At 37.8% G+C, this 24,755-nt stretch overlaps 1 protein-coding gene and 1 pseudogene across 2 annotated transcripts in view; one reads left to right on the top strand and one right to left on the bottom strand.

Moving 5' to 3' along the window:
* Positions 1-24,755, bottom strand: part of CYB561 (cytochrome b561) — a 32,849-nt gene that overhangs the window by 4,691 nt on the left and 3,403 nt on the right. For both annotated transcript variants that reach the window (XM_074224438.1, XM_074224437.1), the window contains exon 2: positions 2,658-2,875. In XM_074224438.1, the coding sequence (XP_074080539.1) occupies positions 2,658-2,862 (205 nt within the window). In that variant the 5' untranslated portion in view covers positions 2,863-2,875. The remainder of the gene's footprint in view (positions 1-2,657; positions 2,876-24,755) is intronic.
* Positions 18,747-19,482, top strand: LOC141512074 (dnaJ homolog subfamily B member 6-like; annotated as a pseudogene).

Raw genomic sequence — 24,755 nt, forward strand, 5'->3', positions numbered from 1 at the left:
AAAATGCTTGGTTTCCAAGAACATTTGGCTCCAGTCAGTGCTTTTAAACTATTCTCATATTTGCATCTCTGGCTCCCAGATTTTTCAAAATAAATTCTTTTGTTTCTACCTAAATGTCTTCTTGTGGCCTTGAAGAACTGTATTCCGTTATTATCCATTAGGGAAGAAGGGTTAGGGGGAAAACCTCCATCTCGAAGCATTCAAAACCTCCATCTATAAGTATTTATTATATGTCCCCCCCACCTGTTATGCACTGCTAAAACCCCCCACTCTCAAGGTCCTCACCCTTTATCAGGGTATCACACATATAAAGAAGGAGGTATTTCTGAAACACAAGGTAAATGACAGAAGATCTGGGGGAAGGAAGGCTTCATATTGCAGAACAAAGCAACTGAACCGAGTTTTAAGGGAAGTGAGGCAGAGAGATAAGGAGGGAGGCATAGTGCTGGCTTAGGTAAGGGCCAGTGGAATGGCTCAGAGATGAAAGAGGAACACAGAGAAGGCCAATTTAGCTGAACCATCATGTACAAGAGCTGTGTGATAAGGCAAAACAGGTTGTACCTAACAGAGGAGTTTCTATTTGATCCTCAAGGCCCCAGGGAACCACTGGAATTTATTGAGTAGAAGCATAATATAATCAAACTCATGCTTTAGAAAATTTACCCTGACAGCTATGTGGAGAATGAATTGGAGAGGGGAGAGATCCAAGGAAGGAAAATCAATTAAGCTTTTATTGCAACCGTCCAAGTGAGATCAAGAAGGGAGGAAAATATAGGTGTAAAGTGGGTTTAAAGGCCTGAAAAAGCAACGAAAGATGAAGGAAACAGAGCTCCCAAGGAGAGAAAAGAATAGGTTAGGAGGGATGACACAGGAAAATAGAGAACAAGGGAAAGTCACAGCCACTAAGAGAAATGTCAGAGATTTTGACTAAAGTAGAGCACATATACAATAGTGGGATCCAGGGTGTGTCCATCCCCGGATATGGCTTTGGTGGTTTGAAGAAGTAGGACACAGAATTTGAAAAGAGAAAATCAATTAGGGAGAAGACGTTTGAGAGACACCCAAATAGCAAGGAGGTAAAATCAGTCAATACTTAAAGAAATTAATTCTTTTTTGACACCAGAAAGTCAAATATTGAAGCTAAAGCCATATAATGAGAAGATGGGACTTACTGGAAAAGAGACTTCCCTGCCTGGTATTAGGAAAGATCGAAGGCAAAAGGAATAGTGGATGGTAAAGGATGAGATGAATACAGAGCTTCATCAAAACAACAAACATAAGTCAGGACACACTATGAGAGATAGCAGAGGATAAAAGGGTCTGCATTGCTATGGTCCAGGATCACAAAGAGTTGGACACAAGTAAAACAATAAAAAAGGATTATCTTCCTGAGGTGAAGCCCCATTTAAAATTAAAGTAAATCCTCCCTTCCCAACCTCAACCTAAGTAAACCAATTCTGCCTAGTCTTGTACTCTTGAATCCCTCGTCTTATTTCTGTTCATCATTTGCCTCATTTTTTTTAATGAATCTCAAAATTTACCTTCTCAATAATGGTCCCAACTGGCTTCACTTGAATGATTTCTTACAGCTCAATTGAGCAGCCCTGGACTAGGAGCAGAAGAGGTGAATGACAGAAATGATACAAGGCTAGGATCTGTCAGGGAATAAGGATTAATATGGTGGGGCAGAATAGGAGACAGTTGAGATGGGGAAGGAAGGGATGTGAAGTCAGAGCAAGGTCTGAGTTGGTACTAGGGAAATGGAAGAACTGGAGGTCCTAGTCAGAACAAAATTTAGGAGGGATCAAGTAGAAAAAAAAGGTGATGATATGATTAAAGTGATTTTGGAAGTACCCAAAGTGTTCCAAAAGCTACCTGGACCTTTTAGAATTTAGCTTATCATGACTCCTTGCCAGAGGTAACTGAATTAATTTCCCAGGCCCCAGTGAAGGAAATTAGCTGTTATTAGAGCAAACAGGCTTCAGCTTCATCTGCAAGTGGGAGAAATAATAAATATTGCAGCTTTTTGTCCCATAGGAAAATAATTAATTCTGTTTTTTTCTGCCATATTTTAGCTCTAGATGTCACCTCAAGAATCTACTCTATGTATGGGACCAGTTCTTCCAGAAGGGCCTGTCTCCTTTTCTTTATCCCCAAATAAGTAAGCCATTGAGGGAGGCAGCCTCAATTTACAACCATCAACCTACAGCCTCTTCCTACCAAACTTACACCTTTATTATTGCTTATCTATAAAAGAGATTAAGGTACTATGTCAAGATTGGAAAGTAACTGTATTCATGCAAGTATAATATATACACCTCTCCTTCCCACCAGTAGCCAGTTTGGGGGACAAAGCTTCCCCTCCTGATTTTGAGTTCTTATATTCCAAAGTTCCAAGCTTCTGAGCTATCCTAACTCCTGATAACTTGACCTTCTACAAAGATAGCATGTCTCTCTTAAGGTAGTGAGACCTCCCAGCACCAATCCCCTTACCATTCTCCAAAAAGAAGGCATTTTCCCAAGCAATCTTCAGCTATATTAAGAAACTATAAGCAGAAAGGGGATGGTTCCTCCCTAGGCTTAGGAGGTAATGATGCTTACCGCCATGGAAATCAATTATATCCCCTCCCATCCAACTTTACCCAGTCACAACTTACCATCTCCCTGCAAAAAGACCATGCCTATGATCATGCAGAGTGGATGCACATTGAACTGAAGGACACTCTCCCAGGCAAGACCACCACGATAGAGACCAAGCCATGCTCCGGTCATGGCAACTACAGTCAGGCCCAGAATCTGGGACAGAGCTACAAAGTAGGGCAATCCTTTAGGAGTGAACACCATGCCTCCAGTGGCCTCCATCCTGGGATTTTCACTGCAAACAAAAGGAAAAGAATTCAGAAAAGCAGCCCACAACCTTGAGCCAGATCAGTTCCCCAGCTTCCCTCTACCACCTCACCTCTTCCCAGAGCTTCTATTATCAAAGAAAAGTTCACTATCACTCCCCTACTTAGAGGAGTTCCTCATCTCAAGAACTGAAAGGAATCATAAAGCTCTTTTATTCCACCCCTCTCACTTTACAGGTTGAGGAAACTGAGGCTCAGAGACATGAGATGATTAGCCCAAGGTCATACAGCAAATTATTGGAAGAACAAGATTCAAAATGAGGTCCTGAATCTTTCCATTACTATCACAGTGCCACTTCTGCCTGAGTTACTTCATACCTAGAGGAAGGTGGCTACCAAGAACTCTTATTCCTACAAGTATTATTCCTATTCAAAGGCTAGTGTAGTATAAAGAATAGTATTTGGACTACAGAGACCAGAGTTCAAAACTGGCCTCCATTATTTACCAGTTGCACACACTCAAAAAACAAGCAACAGGTATCCCTGAGCCTCATTTTTCTCAACTGGAAATGGAAATAAATAAATAAAAATGGAAATATTCTCTTCAAGGCTGAGGTAAGGGGAATTACTTTACAAACTTTAAAGTGCTATGCAAATATAAATTGTTGCTATTATTACTCAGATTGGATTAGCTGATTTTTGAGGGTCTCTTCTTTTTATAGCCTTCATTTTACAGATTAGGAAAAGATTCAGACTCTAAGATCACTAAGATAGTGAGGTGACATAAATAATAATAGTTAATACTTATGTCAGCTTTATGGTTTATAGATTATATATATTATCTTGATTTTCATAACAATCCTGTAAGATAGGTATTATTGTTATCCCCCTTTAACAGATGAGGAAGACAGAGGCTAAATGATTTGCCCAGCATCACAGTTACAAAGTATCTAAGGCAGGATCTGAACTCAGGTCTTACTGATTCCAAGTTCAGTACTATTCCCTGCATCACCTAGTTATCCAAGTCTTCTCAGTATCACAGAAGCATGAACAACAACATTGGAGGGCCTTAAATGTCCAAATAGTTGAGTCATATTATAAGTGAGTGATGGAATGTAGTATTGAATGCTTTGGTTTTTGTTTGTGTTTAAACAATTTGAACTTCAATTTTAGGAAGAGAGAAACCATATTCCTAATTCTCTGTTCATAACTCTAATTCACTGGGCCAACCCATTTAATTCTTTTTTTTTTTTTTTAGGTTTTTGCAAGGCAAATGAGCTTAAGTGGCTTGCCCAAGGCCACACAGCTAGGTAATTATTAAGTGTCTGAGACCGGATTTGAACCCAGGTACTCCTGATTCCAGGGCCGGTGCTTTATCCACTATGCCACCTAGCCACCTAGCCACCCCTCCAACCCATTTAATTCTTAAGGAAGAGCACTGGTTTTATAAAGCCCTACTAAGAAGGTAGAAGTGGGAATGCAGATATATGCCACTGGATTTTTACTCTTTGGGGAACTTCAAAAGGAGGAAATCCAAAATTAACTCAGTTGGCCAATTTAGCCAATTTAATTTAAAAGATGCATCTCCTTAAATTTACAAACATCCCCTGGGTGAACTAAGCTACATTTACACCTTCATCAAATTAAAGTCATTCAAATCATCAGTTTTAGCTGAGTTTGGTACTTAGGGACTAGAGTTGAACCGAGAGGAAAACACAAGGAACAAAATTCAGCCAAAAGGTAGCTTGAGGACAGTGAGTGTCTGGAGGGGGACTGATAGAGAAGAGGAAGCACACAGAAAGGAGGATTAAAGCTACAGAAACAAACTTCATACTTCTGCCAAAGGTCCTGGCAGAGCCACTATTGTTAAGTCAATGCCTGAGCTAAATAAATTTGTAAAATGAGTTTGGAATATTGCTCAATTTCATTTTTTTCAATTCAGTTTAATTGGGAAAAAATCCAACAAAAAACAAAAAAATCAACCTAGGTTGGTCTGCATTTCATGAGAAGAACCTGATTGGAGCTTACTCTTCCAATCCTAGCTGAGTGATCTTGGGTAAGTCACTGAACTCAGGATCCAATACAGTTTGTACTCTCTACCTCATAGAATTGTGAGGGTCAAATGAGAGGAGACATAAGAAAGTGCTTCTGTCATTTCAGAGTTCTAAATAAATGTAAGAGAATATTACTTTTAAATTATCAGCTTCATTTTCACCTGAACAACTCCTTTAGAGTTGCTCCTCTATCCTCCAGATGATCAATCTTTTCTTTCTTCCAACTTTTATGGTTAAACTGAAGCCTTGGAATTGAACTCTAAAAACAAAGTGCCCACACTTTTTGCTTGTTTTGAATTTAGCATTGGATAACCTGAGCTCTGTCACAAGTCAAGGTATATAACTCCTTGCAGTGAATGAGGTTCTGAGCTGCTTTTTCCTGCTTCATGTAGTATCTCAATCCGGTACTATTTGGATTCTGGAATAAGAACTGAGCTGGCAAGTTTGTTGATGGAACCTGCCTCAGAAAACAGCCAACCTGTACTAGTAGCACTGTCTTCTCTAATCTTAACAGTAAGGAAACTGTTTATATCAGAAGAACCAAAAGTAAACAGTAATTAGGGCATGTGGGGAAAGTGTCCTCAGGACACCAATTTCTTGTCCCCAATCTTTGGTACTCTCATTGCTTCAATTAGAAGTTTTCCATAGAAAGACTTGATCAAGACAAAGCTTCAAGGTTAATGTTACTTATGAATCATAAACACAGCTAATTTTTTTTAAAGTGGGCTTATTTTTCCAATAAACATTCCACAAATCCTCGAATTCACAACTTCATCTTTCTGGAGGTAGTGTGCTTTCTACCCCACTTTCCATTAATACTCAAGAACTCTCTCTATGCCCAAGCTTTAGCAGTTAAGATTCACAGACTTTGATTGTTTAAGGCACCTCAGCAGCCATCTATTGCAACTCATATATCTCCAAAAAAGTAGCTCCACCACACTCAACATCACCCAGCCCAAGCTTAATGTCCTCCAATGAGGAAGAACCTACTACCTCTTGAGGCAAACCAATTCACTTAAGGATAGCTCTCATTATCTTGCATTTTATCCATTTCACTTCTCATGTTCAAAATCTCTTCTGTGATTATTTTAGTGTATGAGACTGAAACCAAGTTGTAGAGGCCTTTAAAAGCCCAAAATGACATTTACATTTTATCTTAAAACCACTAGGAAAACCAGTAGAGTATATTTTGAGTAAGGTAGTGAGCAGATCAGATTTACATAAGGAACATCACTAGAGCAGATGTAGGGAGTAGGGATTTGGAATGAGAAGAGCCTTCTAGCAAGGACACCAATTGAGAGACCAATGCATGCATCCTTGCTGACTAGGGGTTTATTAAACCAACTAAGTGTCAGTTATATTCTAGGTCCTTGAAATTCAAAGAAAGTTAATAACAATTTCTACTCTCAAGAAGCTCACAAGTAGCTAACAGGCAAACAACTATACCTCAATATGATATGCTGTACAAACAATGTATATACAGGATAAACTAGAAATAATCAACAGCAGAAATGAACTAGCATTGAGGTTGAGATTTTAGCTGGGACTCGAGGGAAGCCAGGGCTTCAGAGCATGTGGCTAATGCAGTGGAAAGCACTGGGCCTGGAGTCAGGAAGACACATCCTAGCTGTATGACCCTGGATGAGTCACTCCACTCTGCCTCAGTTTCCTCATCTATAAAATTAACTGGAGGAGGAAATGGAAAACCACTATAGTATCTCTGCTAAGAACACCCAAAATTGGTGTTCAGATATAACTGAATAACAACAGAAATACTGTATGTAAAAGAGAGAATTCCAGATATAAGGAATAGACAAGAAAATGCACAAGCAAGAAATGGAATTCCTCCTTGTGTGAGGAATTAATTTGATTTTCTAGTTTTTTTTTAATTTAAAATGCAGTTAATTAAACCTTTTTTTCTATTTTGTTAATATAAATATAGACCTCTCTTTCAGACTAGGCTCAGAAAACATGGGAAAACATGAATCCTGGTTAGCTAACAAACTGGAAAGGAAAAGCAGGGAGAGAAGGCAATGCAGGGAAGGAAAATGTGTATTCAATGGTCAAACAAGATCCCTTCTACCTGACTTCCAGTAGCAGGCATGTAGCATATTTTTTTTCACTAATAAGGAATCATCATGTCTCTATCCAAGCACAGCATTACAGGGCTATGTTCTTCAAGGGACTTCTCTTTCTCAGTTACTTTTTTCTATGACATGTTTTGTGACCCACTCATTATTTAGGACATCATTATTAAATCTCTTAAATTTCTTTCTTTTGCTTGCATTCCCTGTATCCAATTACTAATTTATTGTATTAGGTTCTTTTGTTTTGTTTTTGTTTTATTTTTCCAATTACATACAAAAGTAGTTTTCAACACTCATCCTTCTGCAAGCTTGAGTTCCACATTTTTCTGCCACTCTTCCTTCCCTCTCCCCTGGCCATGGTAGTGAACAATCTGATATAGGTTATAGTTGTATAGTTGCATTTAATGTATTTCCTTATTAGACATACTGTGAAAGAGACATTTAGAACTAAAGTGAAATAAGAACCATGAGAAAGAAAAAACATAAAAGAAATTTTAAAAAGTGAGCATTCGGACACCACTTTTTTCTCTGGATAAGGTTGGCATTTTCCATAACAGATATCTCAGGATTGTCCTTGATCACTGGACTGCTTAGAGAGCTGCATACATCTTAGTTGATCATTTCACAATGTTGCTATTTCTTGGTATACTGGCTCAGTTGATAGAACACCAGGCCTGGAGTCAGGAAGACCCAAATCCAAATTCAGCCTCAGACACTTGACCTTTTAACCTATTTACCTCAGTTTCCTCCACTATAAAATGGGGGTAATTATTCCTACCTTATTGGGTCAAGGACTAATTATCTTTAGCACCATGCCTGACTACGTAAGTGTGAGTTATTGTTATTAATATTTTTCTTTAGTCAATGTCTCCATCATGAGGTAGAGTTTCTGAGAATCAGAATTTATTTTCTTTTTATTTTGGCAGTATATCTTCTGCTGTCTTATTTTTGGAAATATCAATTCATTAAGAAACTTGTGGGAGTGGTTACTCTGCATCTGTTCTATCTTTGTCATGATCACTAACCACAATTTTAAGATCAGGTTATCATAGTTCTGATTCTATGTTCCCTCCTTCCCCACTGACTACAGTTGGACTCCTTTCTCTTAGCTACTTGCAAAATTTATTTAATATTGATTCTGCAATTTAATCAACATATTCCCTGGAGCAATTCTCCAACAGTGATCTGGATTCATGCAACAAAATTTTGTTGTATATATCCAAAAATTGTTAATATTATTTCCTATAGGATTACATTCAGGTTTCTTTTTGTCATATTCTTATAAGTCACTTATTATCTTTAGGTAATTTCTGCATAGTTGACATAAAATTCATATGTACTTTAAAGGTCAATAATATATTTTTATCTTTTGTCAAATTTTTCTTCTAATATTGTATTTTTGAGGTCTAGATCTATTGTTTGGTCAGTTTGTACCAATTTCTCCTTGTGTTCTAAATTCCTAGCTGTTATTTGTCTTCATTATTCTAATCAGAGCTATGATTTCTGACTTAATTATCTTCCTATTATCTTAAGTTTAATTACTCTTGAATGATTTTAGAGTTTTGGGCTGTTACTCCATGATCTCTGAGTATCTTCCTTTCATTAAAGGATACTGGTCATGTTCTTTCAAAGTGTTTTGACCTCATCATTTCAGTCTCTGGATTTCACAAGTTGGTTTAACTTCTTGGGAGTGAGGCATATCCAGCCTTTCTTTTGGAATTTTTATATCTCTTTTTCTTGTGTTCTCAGTAATCTGTAACTGACTTTTCACATTGCTTCCCCTTCTCCTTTCACTGCTGCATAGTCCCCTGAAACTGCTATACCTCAACCTCCTTAGGTTTCAAGACATCTTTGTTGGATTATTACCCAAAACAAACTATAAGGAAAGACAGCCTTCATCAGCATCCTTTCTCTGGCATGAATTTGGTTTCTTCTCTAGCAAGCTCAGCACTGCCTTGTTTTCTACTACATACAAGTTACTCCTTTCCAAGAAAAGGGCTTAAAGGATCAAGAATGGAAATGTTGGGAGGTGCCTTGTTTTCTGATATCACAGGAGAGGTGAAACACTCTTGCATAATCAGTGAATGTGAATTTAGCTAGAATAAAGGTAACCCCCTAGTAAACTTGGTGGCAATCTTTGGTCCTTGGATGAAGAAAAAGAAGGGCCTTTAGTTGTAGAAAAAGGGGGGTAACCTCTGAGCAGAGGCCTCTAAAAGCAAAAATTTTATATCACTGCTCCTTTGGAACTCAAAAAAAGTTCTGGCTACTGAGATGGGGAACACTGAATGAATGGTTCCATGAGCTGTCTCTCAATAGGCCCTAAAAAATGAGGATCATAAATTTAGCTACCTTATTATTAACCAATTAATACACATCCATTAAGTACCTACTACTGCCAGGCACTATGCAAAGTGCTAGAGATATATAAAAGGGCCAAAACAGTCTCTGCCCTTAAGGAGTTTAAAGTCTAATGGAGGACAGAACAAACAAATATATACAAAGCAAGTTAAATACAGGATAAATAAGAAATAATTAATAGAATGAAGGTACCAGAATTAAGAAGAGTTAGGAAGGCTTCCAATAAAGGGTGGGATTTTAGTTGGGACTTAAAAAGAAGTCAGGGAAGTCAGGGAAGTCAGGAGTCATAGTGGGAATCATACCAGGCATGGGGGATAGTTGAGAGAATGTCTTGAGCATCTTGTTCATGGAGGTCAGTGTCACTGGATCAAAGAATACATGTCAAGAAGTAAGGTATATACCCTTTGATCCAGCAATACCACTACTGGGTCTATACCCTCAAGAGATTATGGAAAGGGGTAAAAACAGCACCTGTATAAAAATGTTCATAGCAAAGAAATGGAAACTGAGGGAATGTCCCATCAATTGGGGAATGGGTAAACAAACTGTGGTATATGTATGTCATGGAATACTATTATTCTATTAGAAACCAGGCGGGATGGAAATTCAGGGAAGCCTGGAAGGATTTGCATGAAATGATGCTGAGAGAGTTGAGCAGAACCAGAAGAACAATGTACACCCTAACAGCAACATGGGACTGATGATCAACCTTAATGGACTTGCTCCTAACAATAGGGCAACAATTAGGCACAATTTTGGGATATCTGCAACAGAAAAATGCCAGCTGAGAAAGAATTGTGGAGTTTGAACAAATACTATTACTTTAATTTTAAAAACTGTCTTATGTAATTCTGCTATGTCTCAAACTATATGTTTCTTCCTTAAGGAAATGATTTCTCATCACATTCAACTTAGATCAATGCATACTATGGAGATGATGTAAAGACTAACAAACTACCTTCTGTGGGGGGGGGGGGAGAAGCAAGATTGGGGGGGAAATTGTAAAACTCAAAATAAATAAAACCTTTCTAAAATAAAAAAGAAGTAAGGTATAAGGAGTCTATATAGGTAGGAGGGGGCTAAGTTATGAAGGACTTTGAATGTCAGGGCATTTTATATTTGATCTAGAGCCAACAGGAAGCCACTGGAGTTTACTGAGTGGGGAGGTGACATGAGCAGACTTGTGCTTTAGGAAAAATACTTTAAGAGCTGGATCTATCCAAAGATGGACTGGAGTAGGGAGAAATTTGAGGGAAGCAGACTGATTAGCAGGCCACTGAAGCAATCCAGGTGTTCAGTGATGAGGATCTGCTCTAGGACATGGCAGTGTCAGAGGAGGAGGAGGAGGACATATCTGAGAGATAAAAGAAACTGACAGACTTTGGCAACAAATTGGATATTGGGGGGATGGAGAGAGAGACACACACAGAGAGAGAGAGAGAGAGAGAGAGAGAGAGAGAGAGAGAGAGAGAGAGGAAGACTGTTGTGAGCCAAGGGACTAAGACAATGATGTTTTTTTCTATAGTAAATGGATATCCAGGAGACATCTTAGACTCAATATTTCCAAAATGCAATGAAATTCATCTTTCCTCCTTAAACCCTATCCCCGCTTTCTCATCTATATCCAGTTCAAGATATCTGAAAGGTAGTTGGAGATGTAAGCCTGGGGATCAGCAGAGAGTTTAGGGTAGGACAGGTAGATTTGACAAACATCAGCATAGATATAGTAATTAAATCCATGGGAGGTGATGGAACCACCAAGTAAAGTCCTATAGGAGGGAGAAGGCACAGGACAAAACTCTGAGGGGGTGATCTGAAAGAGGGATTCAACAAAGGAAACAGAGAAGGACAATTTAGAGAAATAAGCCAAGAACCAGGAGAAAGTGGCATCCTGAAAACCTAGAGAGAATGGAATATCAAGGAGGCGAGATCAGCAGTGCCGAAGCCTGCAGAGAAGGTTAAAGACTACTGGTTTTGTTAACTACAGATGTCTCTGACTTACAATGACAGTCAATGACTACTAAAAGTATCATCCATCTGTGCTGGGACCCTAATGTTCCTAACATTGGTCCACCATTCCATGCCTATATATTAGAAAACCCATAGGAAAATACTAAATTAGATTTAGCAAACTCTTGGATTGAAGATGTCAAAAACAAGTCCCACAATACTCATGTTTTAGGTTCATATTAAAATGTAATTTGGGGATGGCTAGGTGGTGCAGTGGATAAAGCACTGGGGGCCTTGGAGTCAGGAGTACCTGGGTTCAAATTCGGTCTCAGACACTTAATAATTACCTAGCTGTGTGGCCTTGGACAAGCCACTTAACCCCGTTTGCCTTGCAAAAAAACTAAAAAAAAATGTAATTGGAAAATACATAAAGTAAAAAAACAATAAAACATGTCACATTTTAAAACTAATTCAATATGCAGCCCACAGGGATATTTATGTATGAATTAATGGCCCCTGTTTCTATTTGAGTTTGACACTATTCCCCTGAATGGAGCTCTCACGATCAGGCTAGGAAGAACCAACTGGTCCCTCACCAAGAGATTTCTCCTTGGTTTCCTGTTAGCAAATCTTTGTCCCAAAATTGGGGGGGGCAAGTGTTAAACTTGCCGCTATGATTTTTTCCTGAATGCTACCCATCAAACAGATGAAATCATTAAGATCCAAGAAACAAATAACAATACTATCTATATTCATTTACTTCTTTGGTGCCAAACCAAACAAAATACCAACAGGTCACTTTATAAAACTGGGAAAAGAAATGAAAGTACCTGGAAGAACCTAAGATCAAGAATCTAAAGGTAAATGAATAAAGTATCAGGAATAGGAGGCTATCAATATCAGACATAAAAGCTATCCCACAAAAAAGTAATCCACAAAACTTTTTGATTTAGGGGCAGCTAGGTAGAATGGAGCAACTAGGTGGCACAGTAGATAGAGCACCGGTCTTGGAGTCAAGAGTACCTGAGTTCAAATCCCACCTCAGACACTTGATAATTACCTAGCCGTGTGGCCTTGGGCAAGCCACTTAACCCCATTGCCTTGAAAAATCTAAAAAAAAAAACCTTTTTGATTTAAAAACTAGAGAGGCTAAAGCATTTAACAAGTTTAAGCACACGATTCACAGAAACAGAGTAGTCCCATATTTAGTAAACCTACAGACTTCAGTTATAGGAGATTGTTGTAGCACAGTCATTTTTCAGTAGTGTCCAACTCTTTGTGAACCCATATGGGATAAAGACTTGCTCCTAGATGAAACCTGAAAAGTAGTCTAGCAGAAATTAGATTTGGACCAGCATCTCACACCATATAGACTAAGATAAGGCACACATGGATTCATGACTTAAAATATAAAAGGTCACTCCATCAACAAAATAGAGAAGCAAGGAAGCAAATACTGTGAAAAGGTAGAGTTCATAACCAAATAAGGGACAGAGAGGATCACAGAAGATAAAATGGACAGTGTGCATTACATCACATTTAAAAGCTTTTACACAAAAATCATAAGGTTAAAATTAGAAACAGGTAATAAGAAAATAATCTCTGCAGCAAGTTTTCTGGTAAAAATCTTACATCCAAGAAAAATAAAGAACTGAATCAAATTCTTGACCAATAGATGAATTGGTCAAAAGAAATAAATTATCGTCATATTTTTAAAAATGCTCCAAACCTAAGAAGAGAAATGCAAATTAACACAACTCTTGAGACTTCACCTCCTACCTGATAGATTAGTAAAAATACCAAAAACGGAAAATGGGCAAAGCCAAGATAGCAACAGGAGAGGACCGTCTCTTAGATGCTCTCGAACAAAACTTATAAGCTAAGGACTCTAACTACATTTTCTAGAAACAGAACCCACAAAGGGACCCAGTGAGGCAGTTCTCCAACCCAAAGTAACCTGGAAAAGAGCAGAAAGGCTCAGCTCCACGGGGTCAGATGGGTGGCCTACCAGAGGAAAGGGGCAGCCTGCCAGAGCAAAGAATCTTCAGCCTCCCGGAGGCAGCCCCAGGGTGCTGAAAGCCGCGGCTCACAGCAGTGGGGGAGTTTCCTGACCTACACCAGGGTGAGCACCAGGCACAACTTGGGGGAACAGCGGCAGGGACCTCTGCCAGAGTAAGCATGTGAAGCCCAGCCCTCAGGGAACACAGGGAGCAGCATGGCCAAGGCAGTCCAGATCCAAGAAACAGAAGCAGGCGGAGCCAGTAAGCAGGAGCCCCCAGGGCATGAGCACGCTGAGCCTAGGGAGGGGAGTGAAGAGAGAGACTGCTGAGCTCTGTCCTCTGTCCCTGGAACAGGACTCTGTGGCTCTGACCACATTCAGATCCTGATTGTAGTCTAGGCCCCCCCATAGAACAGCAGGGCCCCCCACCTCAGCCCCATGGCAGAAGGGGGCGCTTATGGTCATTCACAGACCAGGAGGGAGGACAGAGCCTCACACACACTGAGATCCTTGTGGAGGGTGTGTCCCAATAATACTCAAAAGCTCAGGAAGCACCCCCAAAACAGGCTAAGGCTGGAGAGATGAGTAAGGAGAGAAAAAAGAGGAACACCATTGAGAAATACTTTGCCTGTGATTCCAAGAAGAATCAAAACACTTAATCTGAAGATGAGGAAGCACAAGCTTCTGCATCTAAAAACTCCAAGAAAAAACAGAAATTGGACTCAGGCTATGACAGAACTCAAAAAAGACTTTCAAAATCAAATAAGGGAGATAGAGAAAAAAACTGGGAAAGGAAATGAGAGAGATACAGGAAAAAAAAAAGTCAGCAGCTTAGTCAAGCAGATCCAAAAAAATGCAGAAGAAAATAACATGTTAAAAACCAGCATAGGTCAAATGGATAAAACAGTTCAAAAAGTTATTGAGGAGAAGAATGCTTTAAAAAGCAGAATTGGACAGATGGAAAAAGAGATAAGAAAGATCTCTGAGGAAAATAAATCCTTCAGACAAAGAATAGAACTCAGGGAGACTGCTGATTTTATGAGAAATCAGGACTCACCAAAAGAATGAAAAATTAGAAGAAAATGTAAAATATCTCATTGAAAAAAACAACTGATATGGAAAACAGATTTAGGAAAGATAATTTAAAATTTATTGGAATACCTGAAAGTCATGACCAGGAAAAGAGCCTTGACATCATTTTCAAAGAATTATTACAGGAAAATTGCCCTGATACCCTAGAAGCAGAGGGCAAAATAGAAATGGAGAGAATCCACTGATTCCCCCCCCCCCTAGAAAGAGATCCCAAAATACCAACCCCCAGAAATATTATAGCCAAGTTCCAGAAATCCCAAGTAAAAGAGAAAATATTACAAGCAGCCAGAAGGACACAATTCAAATATTGTGGAGCTGCAGTCAGGATCACACAGGACTCAGCAGCAGCTACATTAAAAGCTCGTAGGGCTTGGAATATAATATTCCAGAAGGCAAAAGAGCTTAGAATGCAACTGAGAATCAACTACTCAGCAAAACTGAATGTCCTCTTCCAGGGAAAAAGATGGACTTTCAATGAACCAGGGAATTTCAAATGTTCCTGTTGGAATGGCCAGAGCTGAACAGAAGGTCTGATCTTCAAATACAGGACTCAGGTGAAGCATAGAGAGTGGAGGAGAAGGGGAAAATATGAGGGACTTAATGATGATGAACTATATGTATTCCTGTATAGAAAAATGATACTGAGAATACTCATATGAACCTTCTCATCTAATAGAGGAGGTAGAATGAAGCACAGCAGAAAATTGAATTTGAAGATATATTGTGGTGCAAAAATGGAGTCAATAGATAAAAGGGAAATGTAATGGGAGAAAGAAAAAGGAGAGGGGGAATAGGCTAAGATATTTCATATAATAAGATTTTTCTTTATTACTCTGAGCTATTGCAATGATATGGAAGGGGGGAAGGTGAGGGGGAATGAGGGAATCTTTGCTCTCATCAGAGGTGGCTAGGAGAGGAAACAGCATATATACCCAATGGAGTATAGGCATCTGGAGTAAGTAGGAGAGGAAGGGGGACAGGGGGAAGGGGGGAATGTGAGTGATGGAAGAGAGGATGGACCATGGCAGGAGAGTGGTCAGATATAACACATTTTCTTTTCTACTTCTTGCAAGGGGCTGGAAGTGGATGGCCTGTCCAGGACCATAGGGCCAGGTGGATGCTGGGCCTAAGGGGTGGTATGTGGGCTGGGGCCTCTTGGCCCCAGGGCCAGGGAGCTGTCTGCTGTGACACTCAGCTATCCTATAGCACAAACAGAGTGAAAGGAGAGAGAAAATATAATTCATGGTAGTAGAGAAGTACAAATGGAGGGAGTTGCAATTAGCAACAGTGGAAAAATATGGAAGTAACTTTTGTGATGGACTTAACATAAAGAATGTGATCCACCCGTGACAGAACTGGTGTGTTGGAACACAGACTGAAACATTATTATTATTATTATTATTATTATTATTATTATTATTATTATTATTATTATTATTATTATTTGGGGGGTTGCAGGGCAAACGGGGCTGGGTGGACTGTCTGGGGCCACATAGCTGGGTGATTGTTGGGCGTCTGAAGCCATATTTGGACCTGGGTGCTCCTGGCTCGAGGGCCAGTGATCTGTCTACCACCCACCCGCCCCTACTATAATTATTATTATTATTACTATTTTATTTTATTTTATTTTAGGTCTTTTCTTTTTTGGTTTTTGCAGGGCAATGGGGTTGGGGTGGCTTGCACGGGGGTCACACAGTTGGGTCATTGTTGGGTGCCTGGGGCCAGATTTGGGCTTGGGTGTTCCTGTCTCCAGGGCCAGTGCTCTGTCCACTGTGCCACCTGGCCATACTTATTATTATTATTATTATTATTATTATTAATAATAATTTTAATTCCTTTTCTCTCCCCTTTACTTTATCGTTCATGCGGGTCTATATTTTTTTGGGGGGAGGGGTATTATTTTACTCTTAAACAAGAATATTTTAGTAATGTATAAAAAAATTATTTGTACAAAATAAGAATAAATAATTTTTAAAAAACAGAAAATAACTATTGTTTGAGAGTCTATGAGAAAAATAAGCATACTAATGCACTGGTGGAGCTCAGAAGGGGTGTGTAGCCATTATGGAATGCAATGTGGAACTATGAATCAAAAGATACTAAACTAAATCAATCTTTTGGCTTAATGATACAAGTATCACTGCTATACTCCAAAGAGATCATAGAGAGAAAGGACCTATATGCACAAAAATAGTCATAGTGGCACTTTTGTTACAATTATAGACCATGGAGGTTTCCATTAATTGGTAATATTTAAACAAAAATGGTATATGAATGTAATGGAATATTTTTGCACCATAAGAAATGACAAAAAGAATAATTTCAAAGTGAATTGTTACATAATGAAATAATCAGGACAAAAAACTACATAAAACAACTTGGAAAGAACTTGAGAACATTGAATCAATTCAATGACATTCATGATTCCAAAAGAACAAAGATAAAACATGCTAATTACTTCCTGACATAGTAATGTACTCAAGCAGCAGGAGACAAATTTTTAGATAAAGCTAATGTGGTAATTTGTTTATGCTTAAACTCTTTGTTACAAGTGTGTTTTTCAATTTTTTTTTCCAATTCAAGGTTAGATGGGAGGATGGGAGGGAGAAGCTAAAAATGTCTACCAAAAAAACTATTAAATGGAAGAAGAGTCACTGAAATATTTTTTAATGCACAAAAAAGGCTAGAACTAATCAGACAAATAGAATTTCTTTGCCAGTTACATGTTGAAATGATTATATATATTAAAAGATAAGCAAATTAGACATAAGAGATCTGTAGTTTCATGTATAATCTTTTTCTGTTGCACTTTATATGGAAATGCTCATTTTATTTGGTGCTAAACTCAATTTATATATATATGTGTGTGTGTGTGTATGTTAAGGGTTTTTTTTTTTATTTTTGCAAGGGAATGGGGTTAAGTGGCTTGCCCAAGGTCACCGAGCTAGGTAATTAAGTGCCTGAGGTCGAATTTGAACTCAGGTCCTCCTGACTCCAGGACCAGTGCTCTATCCACTGTGCCATCTAGCCACCCTAAAATATATTTAAAAGAACCAACAACCAGGGAACTATTACATCTCTTACTGTCTTTTCACTTTTCATATCTTTCCTCTTTTTACCTGCACTAAGCTCTTCTTCCGGCGCTTACTACAACAGGTTTCCTGCATCTTCAAAATCAGGATTACCCAGTTAACAGACTTAACACCATTAATGTAATGTAAAGCATCCTAGAAAATATACAATACTTTGTTACCAAGAAATACAATACAGTGGGAGGGAGTAGTGTTCACTATTAATCCAGTCAGGAATCATGACAGCAGACTGTTGTATAACCTGGAAATTCACTATATATATATATGACCTAAGTTTTGAGAACTGATCAGTCTCATTTGTAGGTCTTCCCTCTAATAGATCTTTGACTTGCTAACACATTTATTCTCTCAATTTCCAAAATTCTCCAGTAATATTGGCATGTTTGGATATTTCTTTATTAACCACTAACAATATTAGTAATATATTTCTCTTTATTACTAAAAGATAAAATCCCTAAAATCAAATTTGCTCAGAACATTCACCCCAGTTAATTTGTATTTTTAAGTTTAATTTTATTAAGACAATTAATAAAACTAAATTTATTATTACTTTTAAAACCAGCAAAATCTCTTACAATGAGCAATTATTCATATCACTATATATCAAAAGCTCTAAACTCCTAGATTAAATAAATATTAGAGTTACTGGTCATACAATTTATCGACAAAGACATAAATAAATATTTATGGCATTTTAGCTAATGAGAATAATAACAACTAAGGGATCATCTCCAACCATAAATGTAATTACAGATGACTTCTCATTTTTAAATATAGTTTTAAAATTCAGTTCAATCAAGGTACCAAGCAAAGCAAATTCTCATGAATTCTCTTCATCTCTACACAAGATGATTAAAACATATATTTCCATAAGAAAAGAAGTTTGCTCCATCTCATTTTTTGTCAATTACAGTCACTCTCAAGCCATAATTCTTAACTATCTTTCTCCAAATTCACTTAATATAAAATTCTCTCTATCATAATTCTTCATAAAAATATAGTGACTACAAGAAAGTCTTTTTCATTTTTTAGTCTTCTTTACAGTTTTAGTCAAGCCACTTCTGTTAACTCTTCATTTTTCAATTTAATAAAAACTGCCAACCCAAGTGCCAAATCCTAAATAGTCCATTTTGTTTTTAAATCTGCAATAACAGTAACTATAAAATCTATGGAAGAGATTTTTGAAGTAGATGGCACATTTAAAAGGCAATGAGCCTTTCTGTTGTTAGAGAAACCACCACCACCACCATTGCTGGAACTAAGAGGAGATTGTGGGCCACGTCGCTCAGCCTTTCCTCTATTAAAACATGGTGGATTACTGTGAAGTTCTAAGTGAGCAGAGACATGCCTCACCCGAGGATATTAAAAAAGCATTGTAAATTGTCACTTAAGTGGCACACTGATAAAAATCCTGAAAATAAAGCAGAAAGGCGATTCAAATAAGTAGCTGAGGTATATGAGGTGTTATCAGATGCCAAAAAAAAAAAAAAAACGGGATCTATGACAAATATGGAAAAGAAGGATTAAATGGTGGAGGTGGAGGAGATGGAAGTCATTTTGATAATCCATTTGAATATAGATTCCCATTCCGGAACCCAGATGATGTCTTCAGAGAATTTTTGGGTGGAAGGGGCCTATTTTTATTTGACTTCTTTGGAGATCCATTTGAGGACTTTTGTGAAAATCGCAGAAGGACTCATGGAAACAGAAGCTGAGGCATGGGACTTTCTCTGCCTTTGGTGAATTTCCAGGTTTTGGAAATGGGCTTACATCATTTGATACAGGATTTACTTCAGTGGGGTATGGAGGTCTTACTCTATTCTCTTCTACATCATTTTGTGGTAGTGGGATGGGTAATTTCAAATCCATAACAACTACAACTAAACTAGCCAATGACAGAAAGATCACTACAAAGAGAACTGTTGAGAATGGTTCAGAAGAGTAGAAGTTGAAGAAGATGGCCAGTTAAAATCCTTAACAATAAATAGTAAGTGGGACAGCTAGGTGGGGCAGTGGATAGAGCACCAGCCCTGGAGTCAGGAGGACCTGAGTTCAAATCTAGCCTCAGACACTTAATACTTGCCTAGCTGTGTGGCCTTGGGCAAGTCACTTAACCCCATTTGCCTTGCAAAAACCTAAAAAATAAAAATAATAATAAAAAAACAATAAATGGTAAGGAACAGCTGCTATGCTTGGATAACAAGTAATTCAACGCACACATTTAACAGAAATATTAAGCTTTACAAGCACCATTTGAGGATTAACAGTAATATTTGTTGAAGATTTCAGTATAATTAATATTTAATCTAAAGTATTTATAAACAGCTCATCAAAGCACCTATTTGTCATAGATTTGAGTTTATTGTTGAGACCACATTTTTTGTCTTTAAAATCTGTTGTAAATTTCTGTATGCACTCTGCTTTTTATTAAAATTAATGCAGGGTGAACAGTGATCCTTTAGTAGTGCTAGAGCAAAATGTACACTAACACCAGCTTTTCCATTTTGTTTGAAATGTGAGCCAAGTAGTAGTTTAAGTCTGTTGTGAAGTTAACATTTCCAGGTTGAATCTTTTTTTTAATTTCAATTTTTTTAAGTACTTAGTAGTAAAAGGTATTAATCCATTAATGCTAATACATTTCTGGTTTGAAATAAATTAAGGATGTTTTCTAGTTGTACATGAATACTGCAAAACTTATTAAGTTCTGACAATTGTTTAAATAAGTAACATTAAGCCTAGGCAAAAAAAAAAGGAAATCTAGTAAACTGGGTCTTTGTCATTTGCTTTAATAAAGAAAATGAATAAATGCTAATATTTGTGGTACATTCTTTCATGAAAAAAATTTTTTAACTATAAAAGGTATTGAAAACATGCTCAACACTTGATTTGTCCAGGGATTTAAGGCTTTGAAGCAGTCTCCCAATTTTCCAATCATCATTATGGTATTAAAAACCCAGCATACAACCCCTTGGGGTTCCTCAGATTTGCAAATCAACAATCCCTTCTAACCAGAGCCCCCTTAAGGAGCTGAACGAACTCTCTGTACTTGCTAAGGAACCATGCAGTTGAGTAAAATTCCTTGGTTACACTTTGTATTATCTGTAACTGTCATTTTGTTCTTTCTGGAGGCTAAATCACTAGGCCCTCTTAAGCCTGATCCCAAACAGATAGTCTGTTGGCAGTGGAGTCAGTTGGAAAAGAGATGAGGGAGCCTTAAGAATTTCTGCAAGGGGGTGGGTGGAGAGAAACCAGTTTGGAGGAAAGATTGTAAAATTCAAAAAACAACAATAAAAAAAAGAATTTCTACAAGGAAGCTGACCTCTCCATCTATAAATCTTTTATTCAATTCAGTTGTGTCCAACTCTTCATAGCCCCATTTGGGTGTTTTTTGGCAAAGATCTTGGAATAGTTTGCCATTTCCTTCACCAGGTCATTTTACAGATGAGAAATCAAGGTAAAAAGGGTTAATCAACTTGTCTAGAGTCACATGGCTAATAAGTGTTAAGGCTAGATTTGAATTCAGGAAGATGCACCTTCCAGTCTCCAGACCCAGCACTCTAACCATAGCTGTCCCTTTATATTTTAACTTTCCACAATTCTTTTTACATTAGTGACAGTTCCCACATTTCCTGCCCTGTCCTACACTCTACTTTTCTCTAATTTCAAATGGCAGAGTCTAAGCTGGAACATGATCATCTCTAAAAGAAGTAACCAAAAGGAAATATTTTTTATCTCTTTCCTTGGTAACTTTTCCCCCTCTGGAAAAGGAATAGCCTGAGATAAAAAGAACTATCACCTAGAATAACTCCTTTAGAAGTTTTGCTGTTTTCAGGCTAAACAGCTTAGACAGGTCCAGCTTTGTCCTTCCAAGTCAATACCCAAAGGAGATAGAATAAAAATCAAAAAGGACATTTTTTAATCCCCTTGAATTAATGATTTTCAAATCTGTCCTCTAAAAATATCTTGGATCCCCAGAGAAAGTCCAATATCTTGTATACAAAGAGTATCTATTTGTATACAATGATAGTGGGGAAGAAATATTTGTTCTAGATATAAAGAATTCAGTCTTGTAAAGTTCAAACTATTCAAAGAGTCTGAATCTGTTTAGAGTGCCATCCCATACAAGTCATTTCTTAGTCTGCAAAGTAACATCATTGTAATTGGATCTCACTGAATGTTAGAGACCTTAGAGGCTGTCTAGTCCAAATTCTCCATTTGACAGATGACAGAAACCCAGAAAAAGAAACCATGGAGTCATGGTTTTCATTCTAAGCCCCTTATCAGAGCTTTCATACTCCTTCCAGTAACTCCAATACTAACTCAAGGATCTGATCAGACCCTTGATATTATATAACTGTTACAGAAAGGGAAAAGGATTGAATCAGGAGGTCTGGGCTCTCCTCCATACCCAGAGGATATCCATGAGAGTCTGAGACTCAGTGTCTTTTTCTCTAAAACAGCCATAATGTTTTTAGTTAGCACCTTTTAAAAAAAAGGGTTTTTTTTGCAATACCATGAGGGGTTAAGTGTAACCTTTTTACCCAAGTGTCTGAGGTTATATTTGAACCCTACTGACTACAGGGACCATGCTTTATCCACTGTGCCACTTCCCTGCCCAATTAGTACCTTCTTAACAGGGTAAATGGTAAGCTAGTTTGCTCAAATTTATTGATAACTTTATTTTTATTTCGTTTTTCAGCACCTACCACTGAGTCTTGTACCAAGTAGGCATGTAACAAATGTCTCTCAAAATGAAACTGAACTATCTAATCCAGTCTTATAGTTTCTGCCCAAACCTTATCTGTTGCCTAACTCGCTGTCACCTTTCTCCTATGTCCATTCCTTTTTTACTCTATTTTATGAGGCATCACTACTCATCTCCTAGTCTTCCCAAAGGACAGGAAAACATGGACAAAGCAAAGAAGGTAGAAAATAGTTATAGAGCAGCAAACTCTCAAATTCAAATTGAAGTCGACAAAGTTTTACCAGCCCTAACTAATAGAAATGTTAACCAGAATTAATGTGGCAAATGAGAGAGGAGTCAGAGACAGCAAGAACTAATATTGGGTCTAATAGGAAGAAGATTCAGTAGATTTGAAGTCAGAACACTGATCTACTCCCAACTCTTCTATTTACCTGCTACATAACCTCTAAAACAAGTTCTTCATTCACAAAATGGGAATAATTCTCTACTTTTCAAGTATGTCTGTCTGTGTGTGTGTGTGTGTGTGTGTGTGTAGAAATCGCTTCTTCATTCACAAAATGGGAATAATTCTCTACTTTTCGTGTGTGTGTGTGTGTGTGTGTGTGTGTGTGTGTGTGTGTAGAAATTGCCTTCTCTCCCACAAAGGGCTATACAAATAAATGTGAGCTGTAATGACAGTGAGAAGATTAGAGATATTATTTCAGTGTTGGAAACTCCCACTGTGAAAACTACCTTCACTAATCAACGCAAATCAGCAATTCATCTATAATTTGTTCTTAAAAGTCTAGGTTCTGAGACCATCTCTCCTCTGAGACAATTTCCCATTGACAACATCTATGTCTTATGCAAGTCACCCTCCTTAGAATGTGAGCACCTGAAGGGCAAGAAACATGTTTTTTTCATTTCTTTACATCCCCAGAACTTAGCAAATGCCTGGAAAATCACAACTTAATAAATCTTGTTGATAAACAGACAAAAATTTAGGGTTTTCTGAGCACTCTGAATATATTAAATCATTGCTCCTCCCAAAAACCTTGTGAGGTAGAAGCTATTATTATTCACATTTTACAAATGAGGAGACTGTGACTATAAGAGATTAAGTATTTTACAGGTGATTAGACTTTATGTGTCAGAGGCAGAAATCTAACTCGGGTCTTCCTGCCCTTCCTATAGTCAGGCCTTCAATAAAAAACATACATTTATTTATCTTGGGCACCAGGGTAAACACTAGGGAACAAAAGGGGAAAAAAAAGTCCCAGATCTCAAGGTGTCAAAGATGGGAGACCACTGGAGAAAATCAACAGGATGAAAGCATTAAAGATGACTGAGAAAGGCGGTTGTAGAAAGTGGGATGTTAGCTGGTACTTGAAGGAAGAGAAACCAGAGGCAGAGAACAAGGAAAGGGTGCATTCCAGGAATAAGAGGGACAATGAAAATTCATGGAATCAGGAGGAGAGTCTTTGTTCAAGGAACAACAAGGAAGCCAATGTCACTCTGCTGTCTCTCCTGAGACTCCAGGGGCTCACACTCACTTCCACGGTAAGATACAAACTCCTCTATTTGTCTTTTTAAGCCCTTGATAATCTAGCTCATTTATCTTCAAGACTTACTGTAAGCACATCTCTCTCTTTCATATACTCTATATTCCTAACAAATTGGCTTGCTTGCCAATATATAGAAATAAAACTTTTAGGTTTGTGAAGTACTTTATATGTGTTTTCTCATTTGATCTTTGATACAACCTTAAAAAATATTATTATTATCATCCTCATTTTATAGATGAAATCAAAGCTGAAAGATAAAACGATTCCCTTCCGGATCTCCTGGGTTCATGCTTCTGGACCAGCTTTCCCCCGGCCCTGGAATGTACTCCTTCCTCACTTTTCTCATCCTTGTAGAATCCCTACCTCCCTAGGGGAACTAAGTGGCAAAATAAGACAGATTTTTGGTTTTAGAGTCAGGAAGACATAAATTCAAGTCAGATAGTTCAGAATCATTAATCTTTCAGCTTCAATTTCATCTGTAAAATGAGGATGATAATATTATCACTACTTTCCAGGGTTGTTTCAAAGATCAAATGAGAAATCTCATACCAAGTGCTTCACAAACCTAAAAGTTCTACGTAAGTGATTGCTCTTAGTTTTCTTCACTTTCTCCTATAGGAAACCTATCCTGTTCATCACAGAAATTAGCTTGTATAAATTTTGTATCTAATTTTCTATGTAAATGTTGGCTTACCCCTTGACTTTTCCTCCTGTCTTATTCCTGAAGGCACAGGTTTTTGCTTTTGTATCCGAAGAGCCTAGCACACTCCAGAGCCCAGTTCTAGCACATGGTAGGGGCATTATCATTATTAGAATTTAATTTATTGCTTTAAAATCTGCAAAGCATTTTTTTGTTTTATTTGATCTTCACATCAACTTAGGAGTGCAATTATTATCTTCATTTACAAATGAGGAAACTGAGACAAAGAACAATGCCCAGGTCACACAATATGTGTCTGAGGCCAGGTATGAATTGGGGGTTCTTATGTAAAGAGCTTTGCAAACTATAAAGACATATATAAATGTGA

The sequence above is a fragment of the Macrotis lagotis genome, chromosome 2, assembly GCF_037893015.1.
Source record: "Macrotis lagotis isolate mMagLag1 chromosome 2, bilby.v1.9.chrom.fasta, whole genome shotgun sequence".
NCBI classification, from domain to species: Eukaryota; Metazoa; Chordata; class Mammalia; order Peramelemorphia; family Peramelidae; genus Macrotis; species Macrotis lagotis.